The 22461-nt window shown below is 39.2% G+C and overlaps 1 protein-coding gene across 1 annotated transcript; it reads right to left on the bottom strand.

Annotated features, from left to right (window-relative positions):
* Nucleotides 1-9878: 9878 nt before the first annotated feature.
* Nucleotides 9879-19936, bottom strand: LOC149496210 (uncharacterized). The gene is made up of 7 exons (XM_089721296.1): nt 19711-19936; nt 14569-15860; nt 13922-14172; nt 12845-13492; nt 11940-12712; nt 11632-11792; nt 9879-10709 (listed from the first exon to the last, which is right to left on the bottom strand). Exons 1-7 carry the CDS (start codon nt 19934-19936, stop codon nt 9879-9881), a joined length of 4182 nt encoding a protein of 1393 aa, XP_089577422.1.
* Nucleotides 19937-22461: the final 2525 nt, after the last annotated feature.

Raw genomic sequence — 22461 nt, 5'->3', positions numbered from 1 at the left:
GTTGTTAGTGGCATGTGAAGTTGGTGTTCTACAGTTGCACGGCCGTGCCAACTAGCACGCCCCAGATCGTGCACTCTACTGACTCTCTAAGGTGAGAAGAGCACGCTTGCTACAGTGCCCGTGCTACTGCACACGCCCGTGCTACTAGACCGTGCACTCTTCTGACTCTTTAAGTGGAGAATTGCTACAGTGCTACAGTGACATGCTACAGTGCTACAGTATCCATGCTACTGCGTGCACGCCCGTGTTACTGCGCACACCCTGGACCGTGCAACCTACTGACTCTTTAAGTGTGCTACAGTACCATGCTACAGTGCATGCTACAGTGCCCGTGCTACAGTGCCCGTGCTACTGCGCACGCCCGTGTTACTGCGCACGCCCTGGACCGTGCAACCTACTGACTTAGGCGTGTTTTGTGTGTTTTATGCTTTATTGAGCCTATTTCTTGTTTTAGTATAAATAGCTTGTCTTCCATGTAATAAGACAACTTTGATATATTGATAAACAACATTTGTTCAAGCTTTGCTTGTTCTCCTTTGCTTAGAGTGATAGTGAGAGATTGCTTCCTCTAATTGCATCAAGAATTAAGGTAAACTTATCAACTCGTTTGTGGCGTTTATCTTGTTCTTTGCTCGATTATTGGTGTTACCGTTTCCTTATAAACGTGGGGTGCCATAGAGCGATTAATCTCGATTATTGGTGTTTCCGTTTCCTTATAAACGTGGGGTGCCATAGAGGCGAACTTACATCTCATCCTTTGATTCGATCCGTGTCAGGTTTCTTCACTCTCTTCATCATCATGGTCTTGAAATCTAGTTTGTGGACGAGTTTTAGTTGTATTAGAGCTTTGTGAAGCCTTTATCTCTTGCAATTCCTCCCTCATGTCTTGGACAAGATTATTGAAGGTTCTAAACTGTCCTTGAATTGCTTCCATGAAGAGTTTTAATTGAGGATCTTTAATTGGAATTCCATCATTACCATCTCCAGATTTGCCTGTACTCATGGTTAGTATTCAAAAGAAAACACAAGAAGATTTGAGTTAATGGTAATTCACTCCCTCACGTGTTTACACTCTTGAATCACTCCTTGCAATTCTTCCAATTGAACTTCAGAATCTTAGTTCAATCAACCAATTCAAAGATCACGTTTATAATCAAGGAATAAAACTTAACAATGAAAAGCAAGCACAAATACTAGAAGGAAGACTCAAAACGATATGGACAGTAGCACAAGAACATAAACAATGCACTACTTTAATGATCAATTAGAGTGTAGTGAACAAGCAAACACACCCTAACAATGTAATAGAAGCAACAGAAAGTTCACACAAAAACAAGAACTAGAATTTAAAAGACAATTTTAGGATATAATGTATGAATTTAGCTTACTACAAAGCAAACCAAATATGGACCTAATTAATTCTACCCAAAACAAAGCAAGCAAACAAAGAAAAATCAAAAGAACACAATTTTAAGATAGGGCCAGAACAGAGCACGGGTGTGCTAGATGGAGCACGGGCGTGTGTAATTAGGCCTAATCCAACAAGTGGTAGGCAAGATCTAGCACGGGTGTGCTTGAGGTGTAGTACGGGCGTGCTGCCTTGTTCCCTTTTTAATGCAACCCAATTTAAGTAGGATTCTTAGATTTGACAAGGATTGTAGTAGATTTTCTCAATCTCAAAGATATGGTCAACTAATCTTTGTTATCTTATCCACAAGTAGTTAAGATTGGATTTATCACAAGATTATAGTGGATAAACTAAATCCCACAAAATATGGTCAAATCCCTTAGGATTAGGCACAATCCCACTAGATATGGTCAAATCTCTTAAGGATTAGGAATAATCCCACAAATTATGGCAAAATCCCACAAAATAAGGTAAAATCCGTTTGAATTAGGATCAAATCTCTTGGTTGCAGGAACAAAATCAAGATCCACACAAGCAATTTCAATGGTGGACGAAATTTTCTTTCTATACTTTTTTTTTTTTTTTTTTAGCAACAAGATCTAAGATCTAAACTTCCAGAATTGAAACAAGCACGAAATTACTAAATAAAATTGAAGCAAAAACGAATTGAAACAATCAAACAAGAAAATAAACACAAAAGAAATAAGATGAAGAAGAAAACAAACACAAGAACAATAAGAATAAGAAAACAAATAAACACAGATCCTAGAGCTAACATAAATAAGAATTTACCTTAATCTTTGGCTCTGATACCAAACTGACGCGGAACCCAATGAAAATAAATTTCATGAACTCAATGACAAGTTTTGGAATAGATCAAAGATCTAGAATAAATTCCCCTCTATGGCACCCAAAGCTTAAAGAAGCGAGAACACCAATAATAGAGTAAAAGAATAAGATAAACGCCACAAAGAATTGATAAGTTTACCTTGATTCTTGATGCAATTAGAAGAATGCAATCTCACACTCTCTAAAAACATGAACACGCCTAAGCATGAAGAAATAGTCTTTAATTCATTAATTGTTGATTATTGAAAATTACAAAATAACAAGCTATTTATACTAATCTAAGAGGTCCAGATCCTTAGAGGATTTAGAGTTAGCTAAGGGGTAGGATTTAGCAAATCTAAACCAACTAAGGAGTTGACTAAAAAATCATAATAACTTAAGGATTTGGATATCTATTCCAAATCTACTAAAGATTGACTAAATCTAAACAAAATAAGGCTAATTAATCAAGGGTGGCCGAAATATTGGAGGCCCAACCCATTAACAAGGCAAAAAAAAAAAACACAAAATAAGCTAACTAGCTTCCTTCGCGAGCGCGAGCTTCACATACGCGAGCACGACCACACCTCGCGAGCGCGATTCTACCGTGCGCGAGCGCGAGAAGCGCAAAGGAGAGGCAGAGAGTTAGGCAGCGCAAGTCGCGAGCGCGATTCCAACATGCGCGAGCGCGAGCGACACTTCGCGAGCGCGAACCTTCACTGCGCGAGCGCGAGAAGCGCAAAGGAGAGGCAGTGAGTTAGGCAGCGCAAATCGCGAGTGCGATTCCAACATGCGCGAGCGCGAGCGACACTCGCGAGCGCGAACCTTCACTGCGCGAGCGCGAGAAGCGCAAAGGAGATGCAGTGAGCTTGCACGGCCTGGGGTGTGCCACCTTGCATGGGCGTGCTATCCAAACATGGTTCCCATTCAACTTGTGCTTCTATTAATGTGAGAAACTTAGGTGTTCCTTCAAGTTCTTCATAGCACTTGTTGAAAGCAAGGTCATGGAGCTCTTGTGTGATTTGTTCTTGAATATATAAAGACATGGTTGCTCCATACTTCTTTGCACGGCTCCTTGTAATTGGTCCATTAGGAAGTGCTAATGGATTGCCATTGTTGTGGTCCTTGTTTCCTTGAGCTCCATAGGTGGTTGGTGGTAGTGGATCCGTATCAGTTCCAGAAGAGATTGCCCAATCTTCATGTGAGGGTGAAAAGGTGGTTCTTGCACCATTGACACCTCAAGAAGTGAATATTGATCAGAAAAAGTTGCTTGAGAGAGAGAAAGAGGAGTTCACTGATGTCTTTCTTGAAGAGTTGCCTAGTGGATTACCACCTTTGAGAGGGATAGAACATCAAATCGATTTCATTCTTGGCTCCACCATTCCAATGGAGACAAAGGTGTTGCAAAGGCATATTCAGGTTGTAGCAAACAATGGAGTTCAATACGGTCTAAAAAGGAGAAGAAGAGTAAAGAAAAGGGCATGGATTCTAAGGAGAAGTGGACTGATCCTAGCAAGCAAAAGGATACCTCAACTTTTAACTAAGATTTGAGGACGAATCTTTTTGAGGAAAGGGGGAATGATATGGATCCATTGGTGCTTCCTAGTGGGCTTGGATGTGTTCTTATCCCTTGTTGCTTGTTTTGGTCTAATTAATATGTAAGGGATATGGGCTCATAGTGTTTATTTAAGTTGTTTTGGGTTGGTTTTATGATGCATGCAATCTGCCCAATATCAAGTTGTTTGTTTTGGGCTGGAAATGACTTTATTTTGTGTTTTAGAGTTAAGCCCATGTGTTTTGGCCCTAGGGCAGCCTAGTTAGATGCTCTTCTTTAGGGTTATGTTTGTTTAAGGCATATAAATAGCCTCCTTAAGATGTAAAACGAGATTTTTGGCATAATTTGAATCAAAGGCAGAATTGCTCATGCTCTTGCATGTTCTTCTTAATTAGAGTGATTGTGAGAATTTGCTATCCTCTAATTGCATCAAGAATTAAGGTAAACTTATCAACTCGTTGTGGTGTTTATCTTGTTCTTTGCTCGATTATTGGTGTTACCGTTTCCTTATAAACGTGGGGTGCCATAGAGCGTTTTAATCTCGATTATTGGTGTTTCCGTTTCATTATAAACGTGGGGTGCCATAGAGGCAAACTTACATCTCATTCCTTTGATTTCCGATCCCGGTTCCTTATCATTGAACATGTCACTCCCACCAAGCCCATCTTCACTTGGACTGTCTTCATTAACTTCACTAATGGAATCAAGACCAAGGCCCATGTCTAGGACAGCTTGTAAGGCTAGGCTAGATGGACCTCCATCATTCTCCCCTTCTTGAAAAGTTTCAACTTGGTCAGAAGTTGACATGGTGTCTTCCTTATATTTGGCTAAGTCACTTACATTGAAGGTGTTGGAAATCTTGTAAGACGGAGGCAGCTCTACCTTGTAAGCATTCTGGTTTACCTTCTTGATGATCTTGTAAGGACCCTCGGCTTTGGGCATAAGTTTATTCTTTCTTTTAAAAGGGAATCGTTCCTTCCTTAAGTGAACCCACACTAAGTCACCTTCTTTAAATTCCACAACAGGTTTTAGCTTGGCTTGCATCTCGTAGGCTTCGTTCTTCTTCTCAATATGTGCTTTTGCTCTAGCATGGAGTTTGACAATTGCAGTAGCTCTGTCCTCGGCCTTTAAGTTAGAGGGGATACTAGAGTGTGCGTTGCTCAAATCAAGAGGAACAAGTGGATTAGCTCCATAAACTAATTCAAAAGGAGTAAAATTAGTGGTCTTACTCTTCGAACTGTTGTAAGCAAATTCAGCATGAGCCAACAAAGAATCCCAATTCTTTACTTTCCCCTTTAGCAAACTTCGCAAAATGTTGCCTAAGCTTCGATTGACCACTTCTGTTTGTCCATCTGTTTGAGGATGAAAAGCCGTACTGAACTTCAAGGTAGTTCCTAACCTTGCCCACAAATGCCTCCAAAAATGACTCAAAAACTTTACATCCCTATCACTTACTATGCTCCTAGGAATTCCATGGAGTTTTACAACATTTTCAAAGTACAAATTCAGAATATGAGATGCATCATTAGTTTTGTTACAAGCAATAAAATGAGCCATTTTTGAGAACCTATCTACTACAACCATAATGGAATCATTATTTCGTCTTGTTCTCGGCAAGCCAACAATGAAATCAATACTTACATCTTCCCATGGTGAGCTTGGAATCGGCAAAGGCATGTATGGTCCGTGAGCTTGTAAGGTCATCTTGGATTGCTTACAAGTATTACAACCCTCAACAAGTCTTGAAATCTCTTTCCACATCTTTGGCCAATAGAAATTTTTGCTTGCCAATTCATAGGTTTTGTCTCTTCCAAAGTGACCGGCTAGGCCTCCACCATGGACTTCCTTAAGAATTGCTTCCCTTAAAGAGCTTTGAGGAACACAAATAGCATCAAGCTTGAAAAGATAACCATCATGAATAGTGAAGTCCCTAAATGCACCATCTTTCCTAACTCTCTCCCAAATTTGACCGAAATCCCCATCACTCTCATACAAGGTCTTAATATTCTCAAATCCTATTACATGAGCATGCATGGTACTAAGAACCTCATATCTCCTAGACAATGCATCAGCCACTCTATTACTTGGACCATCCCTATACTTCACTACAAAATCAAAGGATTGCATGTATTCAACCCAAGATGCATGTCTCTTGCTTAACTTAGCTTGACTTTGTATGTATTTGAGGGCTTGATGGTCAGTAAATAAGATGAAAGAGTTAGCCAACAAATATGCACTCCAATGTCTTAGAGCACGAATCAAGGCATAGAACTCAAGATCATAGGCAGAATATTTTCTCCTACTGATATGGATCCATTGGTGCTTCCTAGTGGGCTTGGATGTGTTCTTATCCCTTGTTGCTTGTTTTGGTCTAATTAATATGTAAGGGATATGGGCTCATAGTGTTTATTTAAGTTGTTTTGGGTTGGTTTTATGATGCATGCAATCTGCCCAATATCAAGTTGTTGAATGATATGGATCCATTGGTGCTTCCTAGTGGGCTTGGATGTGTTCTTATTCTTTCTTGCTTGTTTTGGTCTAATTAATATGTAAGGGATATGGGCTCATAGTGCTTATTTAAGTTGTTTTGGGTTGGTTTTATGATGCATGCAATCTGCCCAATATCAAGTTGTTTGTTTTGGGCTGGAAATGACTTTATTTTGTGTTTTAGAGTTAAGCCCATGTGTTTTGGCCCTAGGGCAGCCTAGTTAGATGCTCTTCTTTAGGGTTATGTTTGTTTAAGGCATATAAATAGCCTCCTTAAGATGTAAAACGAGATTTTTGGCATAATTTGAATCAAAGGCAGAATTGTTCATGCTCTTGCATGTTCTTCTTGATTAGAGTGATTGTGAGAATTTGCTATCCTCTTATTGCATCAAGAATTAAGGTAAACTTATCAATTCATTTGTGGCGTTTATCTTGTTCTTTGCTCGATTATTGGTGTTACCGTTTCATTATAAACGTGGGGTGCCATAGAGCGTTTTAATCTCGATTATTGGTGTTTCCGTTTCATTATAAACGTGGGGTGCCATAGAGGCGAACTTACATCTCATTCCTTTGATTCCCGATCCCGGTTCCGCGTCATTTGGTATCAGAGCCAAATCAAAGTTTTGGGGTAAGTTCTGTTATCTTAGTTTAGGAATTTGAGTTTTCTATTTGCTGGATTTCCTTTGATGTTATCTTAATACTTGCTTTCATTCTAGATCTGGATTTTTCTCTTTAGATCTTCTTGGATCTGTACTTTTTCTTTTAGATGTTCTTGGATCTGAGTTTTCTCTTTGGATCTTCTTGTTGTTTGTTTGTTTATTAAAAAAAAATCAATTGATTACGTTATTAAGAATTTATAAGTTATTAAATACCAAATCTAGAGATTTGTTTGTCTTCTTGAATCTTGTTGATAAAAAAAAAAAAAAAAAAAGAGAGGTAAGTCAAATCTTGTTAAAGTCATTACCTACCTAAATTGAATTGAGAGACACAAAATTCATTGTTGGTTACCTACCTAAGTTGAATTGGGAGACACAAAAGTCATTGTTGGACTAAGTCATTACCTACCTAAATTGAATTGGGAGACACAAACCATCCACTTATACCTTGTTAAACCCTTACCCTACCTAAATTGGGTCACATTTGTAGGTTAAGTGAGGATATAAATCAAAAACGTTGTGCTACAGTAACTTGCTACAGGAACTCAGAAGCAAACTTGCTACAGTACCTTTTAAAAAAAATTTTTTTTTTGGGTTTTCTTTGTTTGCTTGCTTTGATTGGGTAGAATTAATTAGGTCCATATTTGGTTTGCTTTGTAGTGAACTAAATTCATACATTATATCCAGAAATTGTCTTTTAAATTCTAGTTTCTATTTCTTGTTTGTGTGCTATCTTTGCTTCATTTATATTGTTAGGGTGTATTTGCTTGTTCCAACACTCTAATTAATAATCAAGTAGTACATTGTTTTGTTCTTGTGCTACCATTCATTTTGTTTGAGTTTTCTTTCTAGAATTGTGCTTACGTTTCTTTTGTTAAGGTTTATTTTCCTTGTGTTCTAAACGTGCTTTGAGATTGATTGGTTGGCCTGAAATTCTGAAGTACAATTGGAGGATTTGCATGGAGTGATTAAAGAGTGGAAACACGTGAGGGAGTGCTTTATCACTGACTCAAATGTTTTTGTGATTTCTATTTTGAACACTAACCATGAGTGCAGGCACATTTGGAGATAATAGTGGGGAGGGAAGTCAAATGGAGGATCCCCAGTTGAAACTTGTAATGGAGTCAATCCTAGGACAGTTTAGAACTTTCAACAATTCCGTCCAAGATATGAGAAAGGAGTTGCAGGAGTTTAAAGCTGCCCAACGCTCTAATACAAGAAGAGCTCGACCTAGTGGTACACCAACTAGATTTCAAACTCATGAAGAGAAGAAGGTCGATAATCCTGATCCTTACTTTAAGGATTTGAATAATAAGTTAGGAAGGGTGCAAGAAAGGAAAAATGTGGATTACCTCAATAGGTATTCATTCACAAAGGATGGGTGGATGACCATTCCAAGATCATTTTCCTCAAAAGAAGTGGATGAAGGCCAATATGGAAAGCAAAAGATGAGTTTTGAGGCTGTCAATAAAGAAAAGGAGTGCAAAAATAAAAAGAGTGAAAATATATTGAGTGTAAATAAAAAGAAAGAGGGGGAAGAAAAGGAAAAACAAATTCAGCCTATATTTGTACCTTTGTGCAAAGAAGATTATTTTACCACTAATGATCTTAACCCATCCTTGCCAAGGGTGTTTGTTGATCTTTTGCAGGACTTTGAACATGTGGTTCCAGAAGAGATTGCCCAATCTTCATGTGAGGGTGACAAGGTGGTTCTTGCACCATTGACACCTCAAGAAGTGAATATTGATCAGAAAAAGTTGCTTGAGAGAGAGAAAGAGGAGTTCACTGATGTCTTTCTTGAAGAGTTGCCTAGTGGATTGCCACCTTTGAGAGGGATAGAACATCAAATCGATTTCATTCTTGGCTCCACCATTCCAAATCAACCAGTCAATAGAAGCAATCCAATGGAGACAAAGGTGTTGCAAAGGCATATTCAGGTTGTAGCAAACAATGGAGTTCAATATGGTCTAAAAAGGAGAAGAAGAGTAAAAAAAAGGGCATGGATTCTAAGGAGAAGTGGACTGATCCTAGCAAGCAAAAGGATACCTCAACTTTTAACTAAGATTCGAGGACGAATCTTTTTGAGGAAAGGGGGAATGATATGGATCCATTGGTGCTTCCTAGTGGGCTTGGATGTGTTCTTATCCCTTGTTGCTTGTTTTGGTCTAATTAATATGTAAGGGATATGGGCTCATAGTGTTTATTTAAGTTGTTTTGGGTTGGTTTTATGATGCATGCAATCTGCCCAATATCAAGTTGTTTGTTTTGGGCTAGAAATGACTTTATTTTGTGTTTTAGAGTTAAGCCCATGTGTTTTGGCCCTAGGGCAGCCTAGTTAGATGTTCTTCTTTAGGGTTATGTTTGTTTAAGGCATATAAATAGCCTCCTTAAGATGTAAAACGAGATTTTTGGCATAATTTGAATCAAAGGCAGAATTGCTCATGCTCTTGCATGTTCTTCTTAATTAGAGTGATTGTGAGAATTTGCTATCGTCTAATTGCATCAAGAATTAAGGTAAACTTATCAATTCATTTGTGGCGTTTATCTTGTTCTTTGCTCGATTATTGGTGTTACCGTTTCATTATAAACGTGGGGTGCCATAGAGCGTTTTAATCTCGATTATTGGTGTTTCCGTTTCATTATAAACGTGGGGTGCCATAGAGGCGAACTTACATCTCATTCCTTTGATTCCCGATCCCGGTTCCGCGTCACCTACACTCATTCAATTTTTCACTAAAAAATGCAATAGATTTGCCTTCTTGACTCAAAACAGCCCCTATCCCAACCCCACTAGCATCACACTCCAATTCAAAAGGTAAGTTGAAATTAGGCAAGGCCAAAACAGGAGCTTTTGTCATTGTATTCTTTAAAGTGTTAAAAGCAAGGGTGGCTTGAGGTGTCCATTTAAACACCCCTTTTTTCATGCAGTCTGTTATAGGACTTGTTATAGTACTAAAACCTTTAATGAATCGCCTATAAAAGGAACAAAACCCATGAAACTCCTTACTTGAAACAGATTGTTTGGAATAGGCCAATCAACAATGGCCTTGACCTTTTCAGAATCCATACTTATACCATCTTTAGATACAACATACCCTAAAAAACCAATGGTGCTATCACAAAAATGACACTTCTCTACATTAGCATACAATGATTCACGGTCCAAAACCTCAAAAACAAGTCTCAAATGCATATAATGCTCATGTAAACTAGTACTAAAGATCAGAATATCATCAAAGTATATCACCACAAATTTGTTAAGAAAAGGTTTGAGTACCTCATTCATGAGTCGCATAAAGGTGGAAGGTGAATTAGAGAGTCCCATAGGCATGACCAACCATTCATACAGTCCCTCATTGGTCTTGAAGGCTGTCTTCCACTCATCACCTTCTCTAACACGAATTTGGTAGAATCCATTTGCAAGATCAATCCTTGAGAAAATTGAAGCTCCATGCAATCGATCAAGCATATCATCAAGCCTTGGAATAGGAAACCTGTACTTGATCGTTATCTTGTTAACAGCCCTTGAATCTATCACCATTCTCCACTTGCCATTCTTTTTAGGAACAACAAAGGCTGGCACAACACAAGGAGAAACACTCTCCCTTATAAAGCCTCTCTTTAACAATTCATCAACTTGCTTTTGTAATTCATCACTCTCTTTAGGACTCATTCTATAGGAGTGCTTATGAGGAATTTGAGCTCCCGGAACAAAACTGATCTCATGTTGTATTGATCTTAGAGGGGGCAAACCGATAGGTAAAGTAATACGACCCTAGCCAATTAACAAGTACTCTTGCAAATCAACAAGGAAGATCTAGCGGAAAGCATGCAATCACGGAAGTACTCGACAATCCCTATAACCCCCAAGTACTCTTGAAGAGAGAAAGCAAGGAATTTAGAACAAGAAACAGAAACTTACCTTCAAGTACTCTTGAAAACAATTCTGAAATTCTTGGTGCAATTAATCTTGTAGAACTCACAAGCTTAACTACTAAGGATATTTTGGTTCTATGAAGAACACAATCTGTTCTTGAAAGAACAAGAAGAAACATTTTGTTTTGATTTCAATTCAATTGGTGGCTGCTGTGTAGCTCTTACAACAATATAAATAACCTAAGCTAACCCTAATTTAGCTATTAACTTAAGTTAGCCCAAGCTTAACCCTAATGTGGCCCAAATGGGCTTAATTAAATACAAGTCCAAGCTAACTACTTAAAACAATCCTGACTTAAACATTAACTAACTTAGGCTGGCCCTACCTTACACTTAATTAATTAAGTCCACAAAAAGAATTTAAACAAAATAGGGCAAATGGGCCGAAGGCCCTACACAACCCATACTTAAGCTCATAATAAGATAACAACCTCCTAAATTTGCCTAAGTATAGAATCATGTAAAATGCATCAAATGGCAGCCTCATTGCACGCCTCAAGCATCATAACAAGCTTTGGTGCTTCTTCAAGTTCAATCTCACATCTTGCATAATTATGATCTTGAAGCTCCAGTGTGATTTGTTCTTGAGCAAATGCATTCAAGGTTGTTCGTAGCTTGGTTGCACGAGCTCTTGTGATTGGCCCCACGGGTAGAGCTAGAGGATCCTTCACCTTGCTTCCTTGATCCGTATCATTCCCTCCCTTCTCAAAAAGATTTGTCCTCAAATCTGAATCATAATCAAATGGAGAAAGGTCAGAAACATTAAAGGTAGCAGACACGCCATACGCACCTGGTAGATCAATCTTGTAGGCATTGTCATTGATCCTCTCCAACACTTGAAAAGGTCCATCACCTCGGGCAGCAAGCTTTCCTTTCCTTTGGTTTGGGAATCTTTCCTTCCTCATGTGCACCCAAACCCAATCTCCAGGGTGAAATACCACACGCCTCCTTCCCTTGTTGGCACGGTCAGCATAGCTTTTGTTCTTCATGTCCATATGAGCCCGAGCTTTAGCATGTATCTCCCGGATCAATTCAGCCTTCTTTTCACCATCTAAGCTAGCAATTTCACTTAAAGGCAAAGGAGATAAATCAAGTACAGTTAAAGGATTAAAACCATACACAAGCTCAAATGGACTATAACCACTAGAAGAATGTATAGACCTATTATAAGCAAATTCAATGAAAGGCAAACAATCCTCCCAGGTTTTCAGATTCTTACCAACCACCGCTCTAAGTAAAGTACCTAGAGTTCGGTTAACTACCTCAGTCTGTCCATCCGTTTGGGGATGACAAGTAGTAGAGTACAGCAACTTTGTACCAAGCTTACCCCATAAAACACGCCAAAAGTGAGAAAGGAATTTGGCATCACGGTCTGAGACTATGGTGCGTGGCACCCCATGCAATCTCACAACCTCCCTGAAAAACAACTCAGCAATATGGACAGCATCATCACTCTTATGGCATGCAATGAAATGTGCCATCTTACTAAACCTGTCCACAACAACAAAAATACTATCCCTACCACGCTTTGTTCTGGGCAATCCAAGTACAAAATCCATAGAAACATCAGTCCAAGGCAAAGTAGGTACAGGTAAAGGCATATAAAGGCCATGAGGCATAGATTTAGACTTAGCTTGCTTACATGCTATGCACACACCACACAGTTTCTCTACATCCCTACGCATATGTGGCCAAAAGAAATGTTCAGCAAGTATATCATATGTTTTAAGAACACCAAAATGCCCCATAAGTCCTCCACAATGCGATTCTAATACAAGCAATTCACGCATAGAACATTTGGGTATACAAAGTTTATTTCCCTTAAATAAAAACCCCTCATGCCTAAAGAACTTATTAAATGCCCCATGTTCACATGCACTCCAAATAAGACTGAAGTCATCATCATCAACATACAAGGATTTTATATGCTCAAATCCTAACAGCTTAGCATTAAGAGTAGTAATTAAAGCATACCTCCTAGAAAGTGCATCAGCCACAATATTTTCTTTCCCTTGCTTGTATTTAATCACAAAAGGAAACTGTTCAATGAATTCAACCCACTTACCATGTCTCTTGTTCAACTTACCTTGTCCCTTGAGGTGCTTTAAAGACTCATGGTCAGTGTGTATGACAAATTCTTTGGGTAGAAGGTAATGTTGCCATACCTCCAATGCTCTCACTAGAGCACATAGCTCCTTGTCATAGGTTGAATAATTGAGTTGCGCTCCATTGAGTTTCTCACTGAAATAGGCAATAGGCTTTCTCTCCTGCATCAACACTGCACCAATACCTACACCAGAAGCGTCACACTCAATCTCAAATGTTTTATCAAAGTCAGGTAAAACTAAAATAGGAGCAGAACAAAGAATGGATTTTAAAGTATCAAATGCCCTTTGTTGCGCTTCCCCCCATTTAAACCCAACTTCCTTCTTTACCACCTCTGTGAGTGGGGCTGCTATAGTAGAGAAGTCCTTCACAAACCTCCGGTAGAAGCTTGCCAAGCCATGGAAACTCTTCACCTCAGATATAGATTTAGGAGTTGGCCATTCTCGAATTGCTTTAACCTTCTCCTCATCGACTTCAATCCCCTGTGCACTCACAACAAAACCAAGAAAAACAAGCCTATCTATGCAAAAAGTGCATTTCTGTAGTTTAGCATATAACTTTTCAGCTCTCAAAGTTATCAATACTAACCTAACATGCTCAATATGCTCATCAATAGATTGGCTATAAATCAGTATATCATCAAAATAAACCACAACAAATTTGCCTAGAAAAGCACGTAAGATATGGTTCATTAATCTCATGAAAGTACTAGGTGCATTTGTTAGTCCAAATGGCATAACCATCCACTCATATAAACCATATTTAGTCTTAAAGGCAGTTTTCCATTCATCACCTAACTTCATTCTAATTTGATGATATCCACTCATTAAATCAATTTTTGAAAAGTATTTACTACCATGCAGTTCATCTAACATATCATCTAGCCTAGGAATTGGATGGCGATACTTAACTGTGATTTTATTGACAGCTCGACAGTCAACACACATCCTCCAAGAACCGTCCTTCTTAGGCACAAGTAATACAGGCACTGCACATGGGCTCATACTCTCCCTCACAAATCCCTTAGACAACAGGTCATCAACTTGGCGCTGCAACTCCTTAGTCTCCATGGGGTTGCTCCTATACGCTGGCCTATTAGGAATTGTGGCTCCGGGCACGAAGTCAATCTGATGCTCAATGCCTCTTAGGGGTGGTAGTCCGCTAGGCATTTCATCAGGAAACACATCAGAAAACTCCTGCAACAAAGAAACAAAACTAGGAGGCAAAGAAGAAGTGTCAATGTCAGTCAAATTAAGCAAAGTTTCCTTAAACCGAATCATTAAGATTGGTCTACCCTCACCAATACTGCTACGGATCTCTCTCTCTCTTACATACATGTTTTGTTTCTTTCTTCCCTCTCTTGGTGTTTCACTCACCAATGGGCCATTCAATTGTTTCTTTTCACTCTTGGCCTCTTTATCCCTTTTTTCTTTATCTTTATTTTCTCCCTCCCCCTGAATATAATTCTGCCCCTCACTTTCTAATATCCTCTTTTGGTCCAAATAGACCTCTTGTGGTGTTAAAGGAGCTAGAATCACATTTTTACCCAAATAGGCTAGGGAGAACCGGTTGGTGTACCCGTCATGCTGGACTCGCCTGTCAAATTGCCATGGGCGGCCTAGAAGAATATGCCCAGCTAGCATAGGTACTACATCACAAGTGACCTCATCCTTGTACCTTCCAATGGAAAATGGCACCTTCACCTGCTTGTTTACTCTTACAGAACCCATATCATTTAGCCATTGAAGCTTATATGGCCTTGGGTGCTGCACACATGTCAAACCCAATTTCTGCACCATGCTCAAACTAGCTACATTAGTGCAACTTCCACTATCAATAATCAAAAGACATACCTTGTCAAGTACTAAGCACCTAGTATGGAAAATATTCTCTCTTTGTACTAAGCTCTCCTCTTGAACTTGCAAGTTGAGAACTCGCCTAGTAACTAGTAATTGTCCCATCTCAGGTTGTAAAACTTCATCATCAACCTCATCATCATCATGGCAGTCTTCAAGTGGTGGCATTGGGTTTTCTTCATCCTCAGATTCAGAATAGGTGTATCCATCCCTAATCACTATTACTCTCTTATTAGGGCATTGAGAAGATATATGGCCCTTCCCAAGACACTGGAAACATTTGATGTCTCTACTAGGAGTATTGGAACTTGAACCCTTTGAATAAGTTGGCACATTAGGCGTGAATGCCTTAGGCACTGAATCTGTCCCCTTTTGTGTAGAGCTTTGAAACTCCTTTTTCTCCTCCCTTTTAGGCCATCTAGCACCCCAAGAATTGTTGTTGTTGTTGGCAGCCCTATATGATGTGGTGCTCTTCCCTTTTCTCTGCTTCTCTAACTTCATAGCCATATTCAGCATCTCCTCCATGGAATCATACTTGTACATCTCTAATGCATCAGCTATGTCTTTATTAAGGCCACCTAGGAATCTAGCCATGGTCACCTCCTCATTTTCCTCAATGTGTGCTCTAGCCATGCACATCTCCATATCTTTATGATAGTCTTCTACTGATTTGGCTCCTTGGACGAGTCTATGAAGCTTCTGATGCAACTCCCTGAAATAATGCTCAGGAAGAAAACGTTTTCTCATTACCTCCTTCATGTCTTCCCAATTGTGGATAGGTCGTCTTCCCACTTTTCTTCGACTCTGATTAAGTTGATCCCACCAAAACAGAGCATAGTCTTGGAACTCTAAGGCTGCAATTTTCACCTTTTTCTCTTCAGTATACCTGTTGCATTCAAAGATCATCTCGACCTTCCTCTCCCATTCCAAGTATTCGTCTGCATTGTTTCGGCCTTTGAAAGGTGGCACCTTGAGTTTGATGTTACCCAAGTTACCATCTAATGGTGTGTCAACCTCTTCGTCATCCTCTCCATAGTAAGTTTCATTTCTGTAAACACGGCCTCTACCAATCCCTCTTCCTCTTCCTCTATTATTTCTACCTCCTCTTGCCCACATAGGCTCTCTATGCCATTCATCATCCTCTTCTTCATACTCTTCATGCCAAGGTTGTCTAGAGTGCTCTTTGGAAGTGCTTGCACCCCTCCTTGTGGCATTAGGGTCATGTCTTTCTGTCTTTTGCTCTTGAATCTCCAGTCTGTCATTAAAGCTCTCCATAAGCCTAGTGATTCGTCCCATTTCTCCAGAGAAAGCATCTAGAAAGGCTTGTAGTTTTGGATCTTCAACTTTGAGAGGGCTATTATCCTTGTCTCTAGATGAATTAGACATCCTGAAATAAGATTGCAAAAACTAAGGAAATGGTTAGTTTATCACTCCCTCACGTGTTTCTCTCCTTATTTGGCTTTTCTCAATATGTGGGTTTCACTCCAGCCTTTTACCACTCTTTCCACTTGAATAATTGCACTTCAGAATCCCAAAGTTGCTACAAAAGTCAAGAGAAAGTTAGGAAAAACAAAGAATATAATTAAGTAATGCACAAACTCTATCATGAAATCACAATGTTTGAATGGCAATGATACGGATCGGATCAAAGAATGAGATATAAGTTCGCCTCTATGGCACCCCACGTTTATAATGAAACGGAAACACCAATAATCGAGATTAAACGCTCTATGGCACCCCACGTTTATAATGAAACGGTAACACCAATAATCGAGCAAAGAACAAGATAAACGCCACAAACAAGTTAATAAGCTTACCTTAATTCTTGATGCAATTAGAGGAAGCAATCTCTCACTATCACTCTAAGCAAAGGAGTACAAGCAAAGCTTAAACAAATGAAGTTTTCAATATCTCAAAAATTGTGCTCTTACATGGAATACAAGATATTTATACTAAAACAAGAAACTAGGGCTTAATGAAGCATAAAACACATAAAACGCATTACTGTAGCGCGTCTGAGTTCCTGTAGCAAAGTCAAACTAATTGGCACGGTTCCTGTAGCGCTTCTGAGTTCCTGTAGCACTGTAGCGCTTCTGAGTTCCTGTAGCACGTTACTGTAGCAGCGTGCTTTCCTCCTCTTAAAGAGCCACCAACAACATTAGAAGCCTAGGAATGCCTTCAAGTTCCTCACAACACTTGTTGAATGCAACATCATGCAGTTCTTGTGTTATTTGGGCTTGAACAAATAATGATATGGCTGCCCCATATCGCTTGGCACGGCTCCTTGTAATCGGTCCAATAGGAAGCACCAATGGATCTCCTTCGTCGTTCACCATGCCTCCTTGTGATCCAGCGACGAGTGATGATGGATCCGTATCATCCCCCCTTTCCTAAAAAAGATTTGTCCTCAAATCTGCATCCATGTCAAAAGGAGACAAATCACTAACGTTAAAGGTAGCGGAAACACCATACTCACCTGGTAAGTCTATCTTGTAGGCGTTGTCATTGACGCGTTCCAAGACTTGGAATGGACCATCTCCACGTGCATCTAGTTTAGACTTTCGTTGGCTGGGAAACCTTTCCTTCCGAAGGTGCACCCAAACCCAATCTCCAGGCGCAAACACTAGCTTCCTCCTTCCTTTATTGGCCTTGTCAGCATACTGTTTGTTCCTCTTTTCAATATTTGCTCGAGCCTTCTCATGTAAAGACTTCACCAGTTTAGCTTTCTGTTCACCATCTAAACTAGAGAGCTCATGTAAAGGTAAAGGAATAAGGTCCAAAACAGTTAGTGGGTTAAATCCATAAACAAGTTCAAATGGAGTAAAACCTGAAGTAGAATGTATGCTTCGATTATATGCAAATTCAATAAATGGCAAACAATCCTCCCAAGTTTTTAAATTTTTTCCCACTATAGTACGAAGTAAAGTTCCCAAAGTCCTATTCACAACCTCAGTTTGTCCATCAGTTTGTGGATGACAAGTAGTCGAATAAAGTAATTTTGTACCGAGTTTACCCCACAAAACCCGCCAAAAATGTGAAAGGAACTTAGCATCCCTATCAGAAACAATAGTCCACGGAACTCCATGTAATCGTACCACCTCTCTAAAGAATAATTCAGCAACATGAATAGCATCATCAGTTTTGTGACAAGGAATGAAATGAGCCATTTTGCTGAACCTATCAACTACTACAAATATACTGTCTCTACCATGCCTAGTCTTAGGTAATCCAAGTACAAAATCCATAGATATATCAACCCAAGGTGAGCTAGGAACTGGTAAAGGCATATACAACCCATGAGGCATAGACTTAGATTTGGCCTGTTTACAAGTAAGACAAGAATCACAAACCTTCTCGACATCTTTACGCATATGAGGCCAATAAAAATGTTCATTCAACATGTCATAAGTCTTATGTACCCCAAAATGTCCCATCAATCCCCCACAGTGAGACTCAAGTACAAGCAAATCACGCATAGAGCATTTAGGAACACAAAGTTTACTGCCCCTAAACAAATATCCTTCGTGTTGATAAAATTTATCAAATGCCCCGTGTTCACATGCCAAATATACATTGCCAAAATCAGAGTCAGACTCATACAAATCCTTAACATACTCAAATCCTATCAATTTAGAGCTAACAGTAGTAAGTAAAGTATATCTCCGTGACAATGCATCAGCAACAACGTTATCCTTTCCATGCTTGTATTTAATAACGTAAGGGAATTGTTCAATGAACTCAACCCACTTACCATGTCGCTTGTTGAGCTTACCTTGACCCTTCAAATGTTTTAGGGCTTCGTGGTCAGTATGAATGACAAACTCCTTAGGTAGTAAGTAGTGTTGCCATACGCTCAAAGTCCTCACCAAGGCATATAGCTCCTTATCATAGGTCGAGTAATTGAGTTGTGCCCCGTTCAACTTCTCACTGAAATAGGCAATTGGTTTCTTCTCTTGCATCAGTACTCCTCCAATTCCTACACTAGAAGAATCACACTCAATTTCAAAGGTGTTCTCAAAATTAGGTAAAGAAAGTATAGGAGCGGATGTCAACTTCCCTTTAAGCATCTCAAACGCTTTCTGTTGTTCCTCGCCCCACTTGAACCCAACTTCCTTTTTAATTACCTCTGTGAGTGGTGCGGCAATCGAAGAGAAATCTTGTACAAACCGTCGGTAGAAACTTGCCAACCCATGGAAACTTCGCACATCCGAAGCTGATTTCGGCGTCGGCCATTCCTTGATAGCTTTCACTTTCTCCTCATCTACCTTTATACCCTGCGCACTTACAACAAAACCAAGGAACACAAGTCTATCTATACAAAATGTGCATTTCTTAAGCTTAGCATACAATTGTTCAGTTCTCAAAGCTTGTAATACTAGCCTAACATGCCCAACGTGATCATTAAGAGACTTGCTATATACAAGTATATCATCAAAGTACACAACTACAAATTTTCCTAAGAAAGCTCGTAAGACATGGTTCATAAGCCTCATAAACGTACTAGGTGCATTAGATAATCCAAAAGGCATTACTAACCATTCATACAAACCATACTTAGTTTTGAAAGCAGTTTTCCACTCATCACCTAGTTGCATCCGAATTTGATGATAACCGCTCATTAAATCGATCTTTGTAAAGTAAGTAGACCCACACAATTCATCTAACATATCATCAAGTCGAGGAATAGGGTGTCTATACTTTACAGTGATTTTGTTGACTGCCCTACAGTCAATGCACATTCGCCATGTACCATCCTTTTTGGGTACTAAAAGTACTGGAACGGCACAAGGACTCATGCTCTCTCGCACCAATCCTTGAATTCTGGGATCCTCATTTTGATTGCTCCCAAGTCTCCATCAATTTTATTAGGATTAGTACCTTCAGTCTCCTCATCATCAGGGGTTTGAATTCTAACTTGGGGACGGACTCTAGTGGCATTAGAACTTTGTGAAGCCTTCAGCTCTTGCAATTCTTCCCTCATGTCTTGAAAGAGATTGTTAAAGGTTCTAAATTGTCCTTGGATAGATTCCATGAACAATTTTAGTTGAGGATCTCTATTTGGATTTCCATCTCCGTTACCACCTCCAGATGTGCCTGTACTCATGGTTAGTATTCAAGAATAGAAAACACGAAAAGATTTGAGTTAGTGATAAAGCACTCCCTCACGTGTTTACACTCCGCAATCACTCCTTGCAATTCCTCGAAAAGCATAAAACACATAAAACGCATTACTGTAGCGCTTCTGAGTTCCTGTAGCACTGTAGCGCTTCTGAGTTCCTGTAGCACGTTACTGTAGCAGCGTGCTTTCCTCCACTTAAAGAGCCACCAACAACATTAGAAGCCTAGGAATGCCTTCAAGTTCCTCACAACACTTGTTGAATGCAACATCATGCAGTTCTTGTGTTATTTGGGCTTGAACAAATAATGATATGGCTGCCCCATATCGCTTGGCACGGCTCCTTGTAATCGGTCCAATAGGAAGCACCAATGGATCTCCTTCGTCGTTCACCATGCCTCCTTGTGATCCAGCGACGAGTGATGATGGATCCGTATCAGGCAATACAAGAATAAGAAAGGTGTATTGCTAGAAATCAATAAACTAAAGTGTAGGAACAAGCAAATAACACTTTAGCAATGTTAAATGAAGCAAAGATAGCACACAAACAAGAAATTGAAACTAGAATTTAAAAGACCATTTAGGGATATAGCGTATGAATTTAGTTCGCTACAAAGCAAACCAAATATGGACCTAATTAATTCTACCCAATCAAAGCAAGCAAACAAAGAAAACCCAAAAAAAAAAAATTTTTTTTTTTAAAGGTACTGTAGCAAGTTTGCTTCTGAGTTCCTGTAGCACGTTACTGTAGCAGACGTTTTAAGGTACTGTAGCAAGTTTGCTTCTGAGTTCCTGTAGCAAGTTACTGTAGCACAACGTTTTTGATTTATATCCTCACTTAACCTACAAATGTGACCCAATTTAGGTAGGGTAAGGGCTAAACAAGGTATAAGTGGATGGTTTGTGTCTCCCAATTCAATTTAGGTAGGTAATGACTTAGTCCAACAATGACTTTTGTGTCTCCCAATTCAATTTTAGGTAGGTAATGACTTTGTCCAACAATGATTTTGTGTCTCCCAATTCAATTTTTTTTTTTAGGTAGGTAATGTCTTTAACAACCAATTCAGATCCAGATTTTTTTTTATCAAGAAATAAGCAAACAACAAGAATATTCAAAGATAGATCTTGAATTAGTCAAAAGGGTAACTAGAAAATGATGCAAACAATAAGAAGATACAAAGAGAAAACTAGATTCAAGAAGATTTAACAAGAAAATTCTAGATCCAAGAAGATCTAATGAGAAATTGTCTAGACCCAACAAGATCTAAAGAGATAATGTCTAGATCGAACAATATTTAAAGAATTTTTTTTTTTAAGTCCCTAACCCTAGGATAGATTGAAATCCACAACCACAGTGCTCTGATACCAGATAATACGACCCTAGCCAATTAACAAGTACTCTTGCAAATCAACAAGGAAGATCTAGCGGAAAGCATGCAATCACGGAAGTACCCGACAATCCCTATAACCCCCAAGTACTCTTGAAGAGAGAAAGCAAGGAATTTAGAACAAGAAACAGAAACTTACCTTCAAGTACTCTTGAAAACAATTCTGAAATTCTTGGTGCAATTAATCTTGTAGAACTCACAAGCTTAACTACTAAGGATATTTTGGTTCTATGAAGAACACAATCTGTTCTTGAAAGAACAAGAAGAAAACATTTTGTTTTGATTTCAATTCAATTGGTGGCTTCTGTGTAGCTCTTACAACAATATAAATAACCTAAGCTAACCCTAATTTAGCTATTAACTTAAGTTAGCCCAAGCTTAACCCTAATGTGGCCCAAATGGGCTTAATTAAATACAAGTCCAAGCTAACTACTTAAAACAATCCTGACTTAAACATTAACTAACTTAGGCTGGCCCTACTCTAGAAAATAAGCCCAACCAACCTTACACTTAATTAATTAAGTCCACAAAAAGAATTTAAACAAAATAGGGCAAATGGGCCGAAGGCCCTACACAACCCATACTTAAGCTCATAATAAGATAACAACCTCCTAAATTTGCCTAAGTATAGAATCATGTAAAATGCATCAAATGGCAGCCTCATTGCACGCCTCAAGCATCATAACAAGCTTTGGTGCTTCTTCAAGTTCAATCTCACATCTTGCATAATTATGATCTTGAAGCTCCAGTGTGATTTGTTCTTGAGCAAATGCATTCAAGGTTGTTCGTAGCTTGGTTGCACGAGCTCTTGTGATTGGCCCCACGGGTAGAGCTAGAGGATCCTTCACCTTGCTTCCTTGATCCGTATCATAAAGTGTTCGGGAAAACTCTCTCAAACTCTCTAATAAGAAATTGTACCTCTTTTGGAATCACATGATTCTGTTTAGGCTCATCCTCCACATCAATTGGAACATAGCTAGGCAGCCCTTCCATGATCTCACTCTTCTCATCATTGGATAACAATCCAACCATTCCAACTTCTCTTTTCTTCTTTCGCTTCTCGGGTAGTAACGGTGTGAACAAGATGGTGTTACCCTCATGGAAAAAGGTGTAAGTATTGGCCTT

Source organism: Jatropha curcas, chromosome 5 (assembly GCF_041381405.1).
Source record: "Jatropha curcas cultivar XTBG-Jc1 chromosome 5, XTBG_Jcur_1.0, whole genome shotgun sequence".
In the NCBI taxonomy this organism is placed as follows: Eukaryota; Viridiplantae; Streptophyta; class Magnoliopsida; order Malpighiales; family Euphorbiaceae; genus Jatropha; species Jatropha curcas.
Note: the sequence above shows the minus strand (reverse complement) of the source record. Positions and strands in the feature narration are given on the sequence as shown.

Bases quoted from the DNA above. Each gene is read 5' to 3' on its own strand.
- LOC149496210 (XM_089721296.1), bottom strand. From the start codon at position 19,936: ATGAGTACAGGCACATCTGGAGGTGGTAACGGAGATGGAAATCCAAAT. The intron at 15,861-19,710 runs GTACTAATCCTA...CTTACTATGGAG, and splicing joins TGATGATGAGGAGACTGAAG to AGGATGACGAAGAGGTTGAC. The intron at 14,173-14,568 runs GTCCAGCATGAC...TCTTTGTTGCAG, and splicing joins CATGGCAATTTGACAGGCGA to GAGTTTTCTGATGTGTTTCC.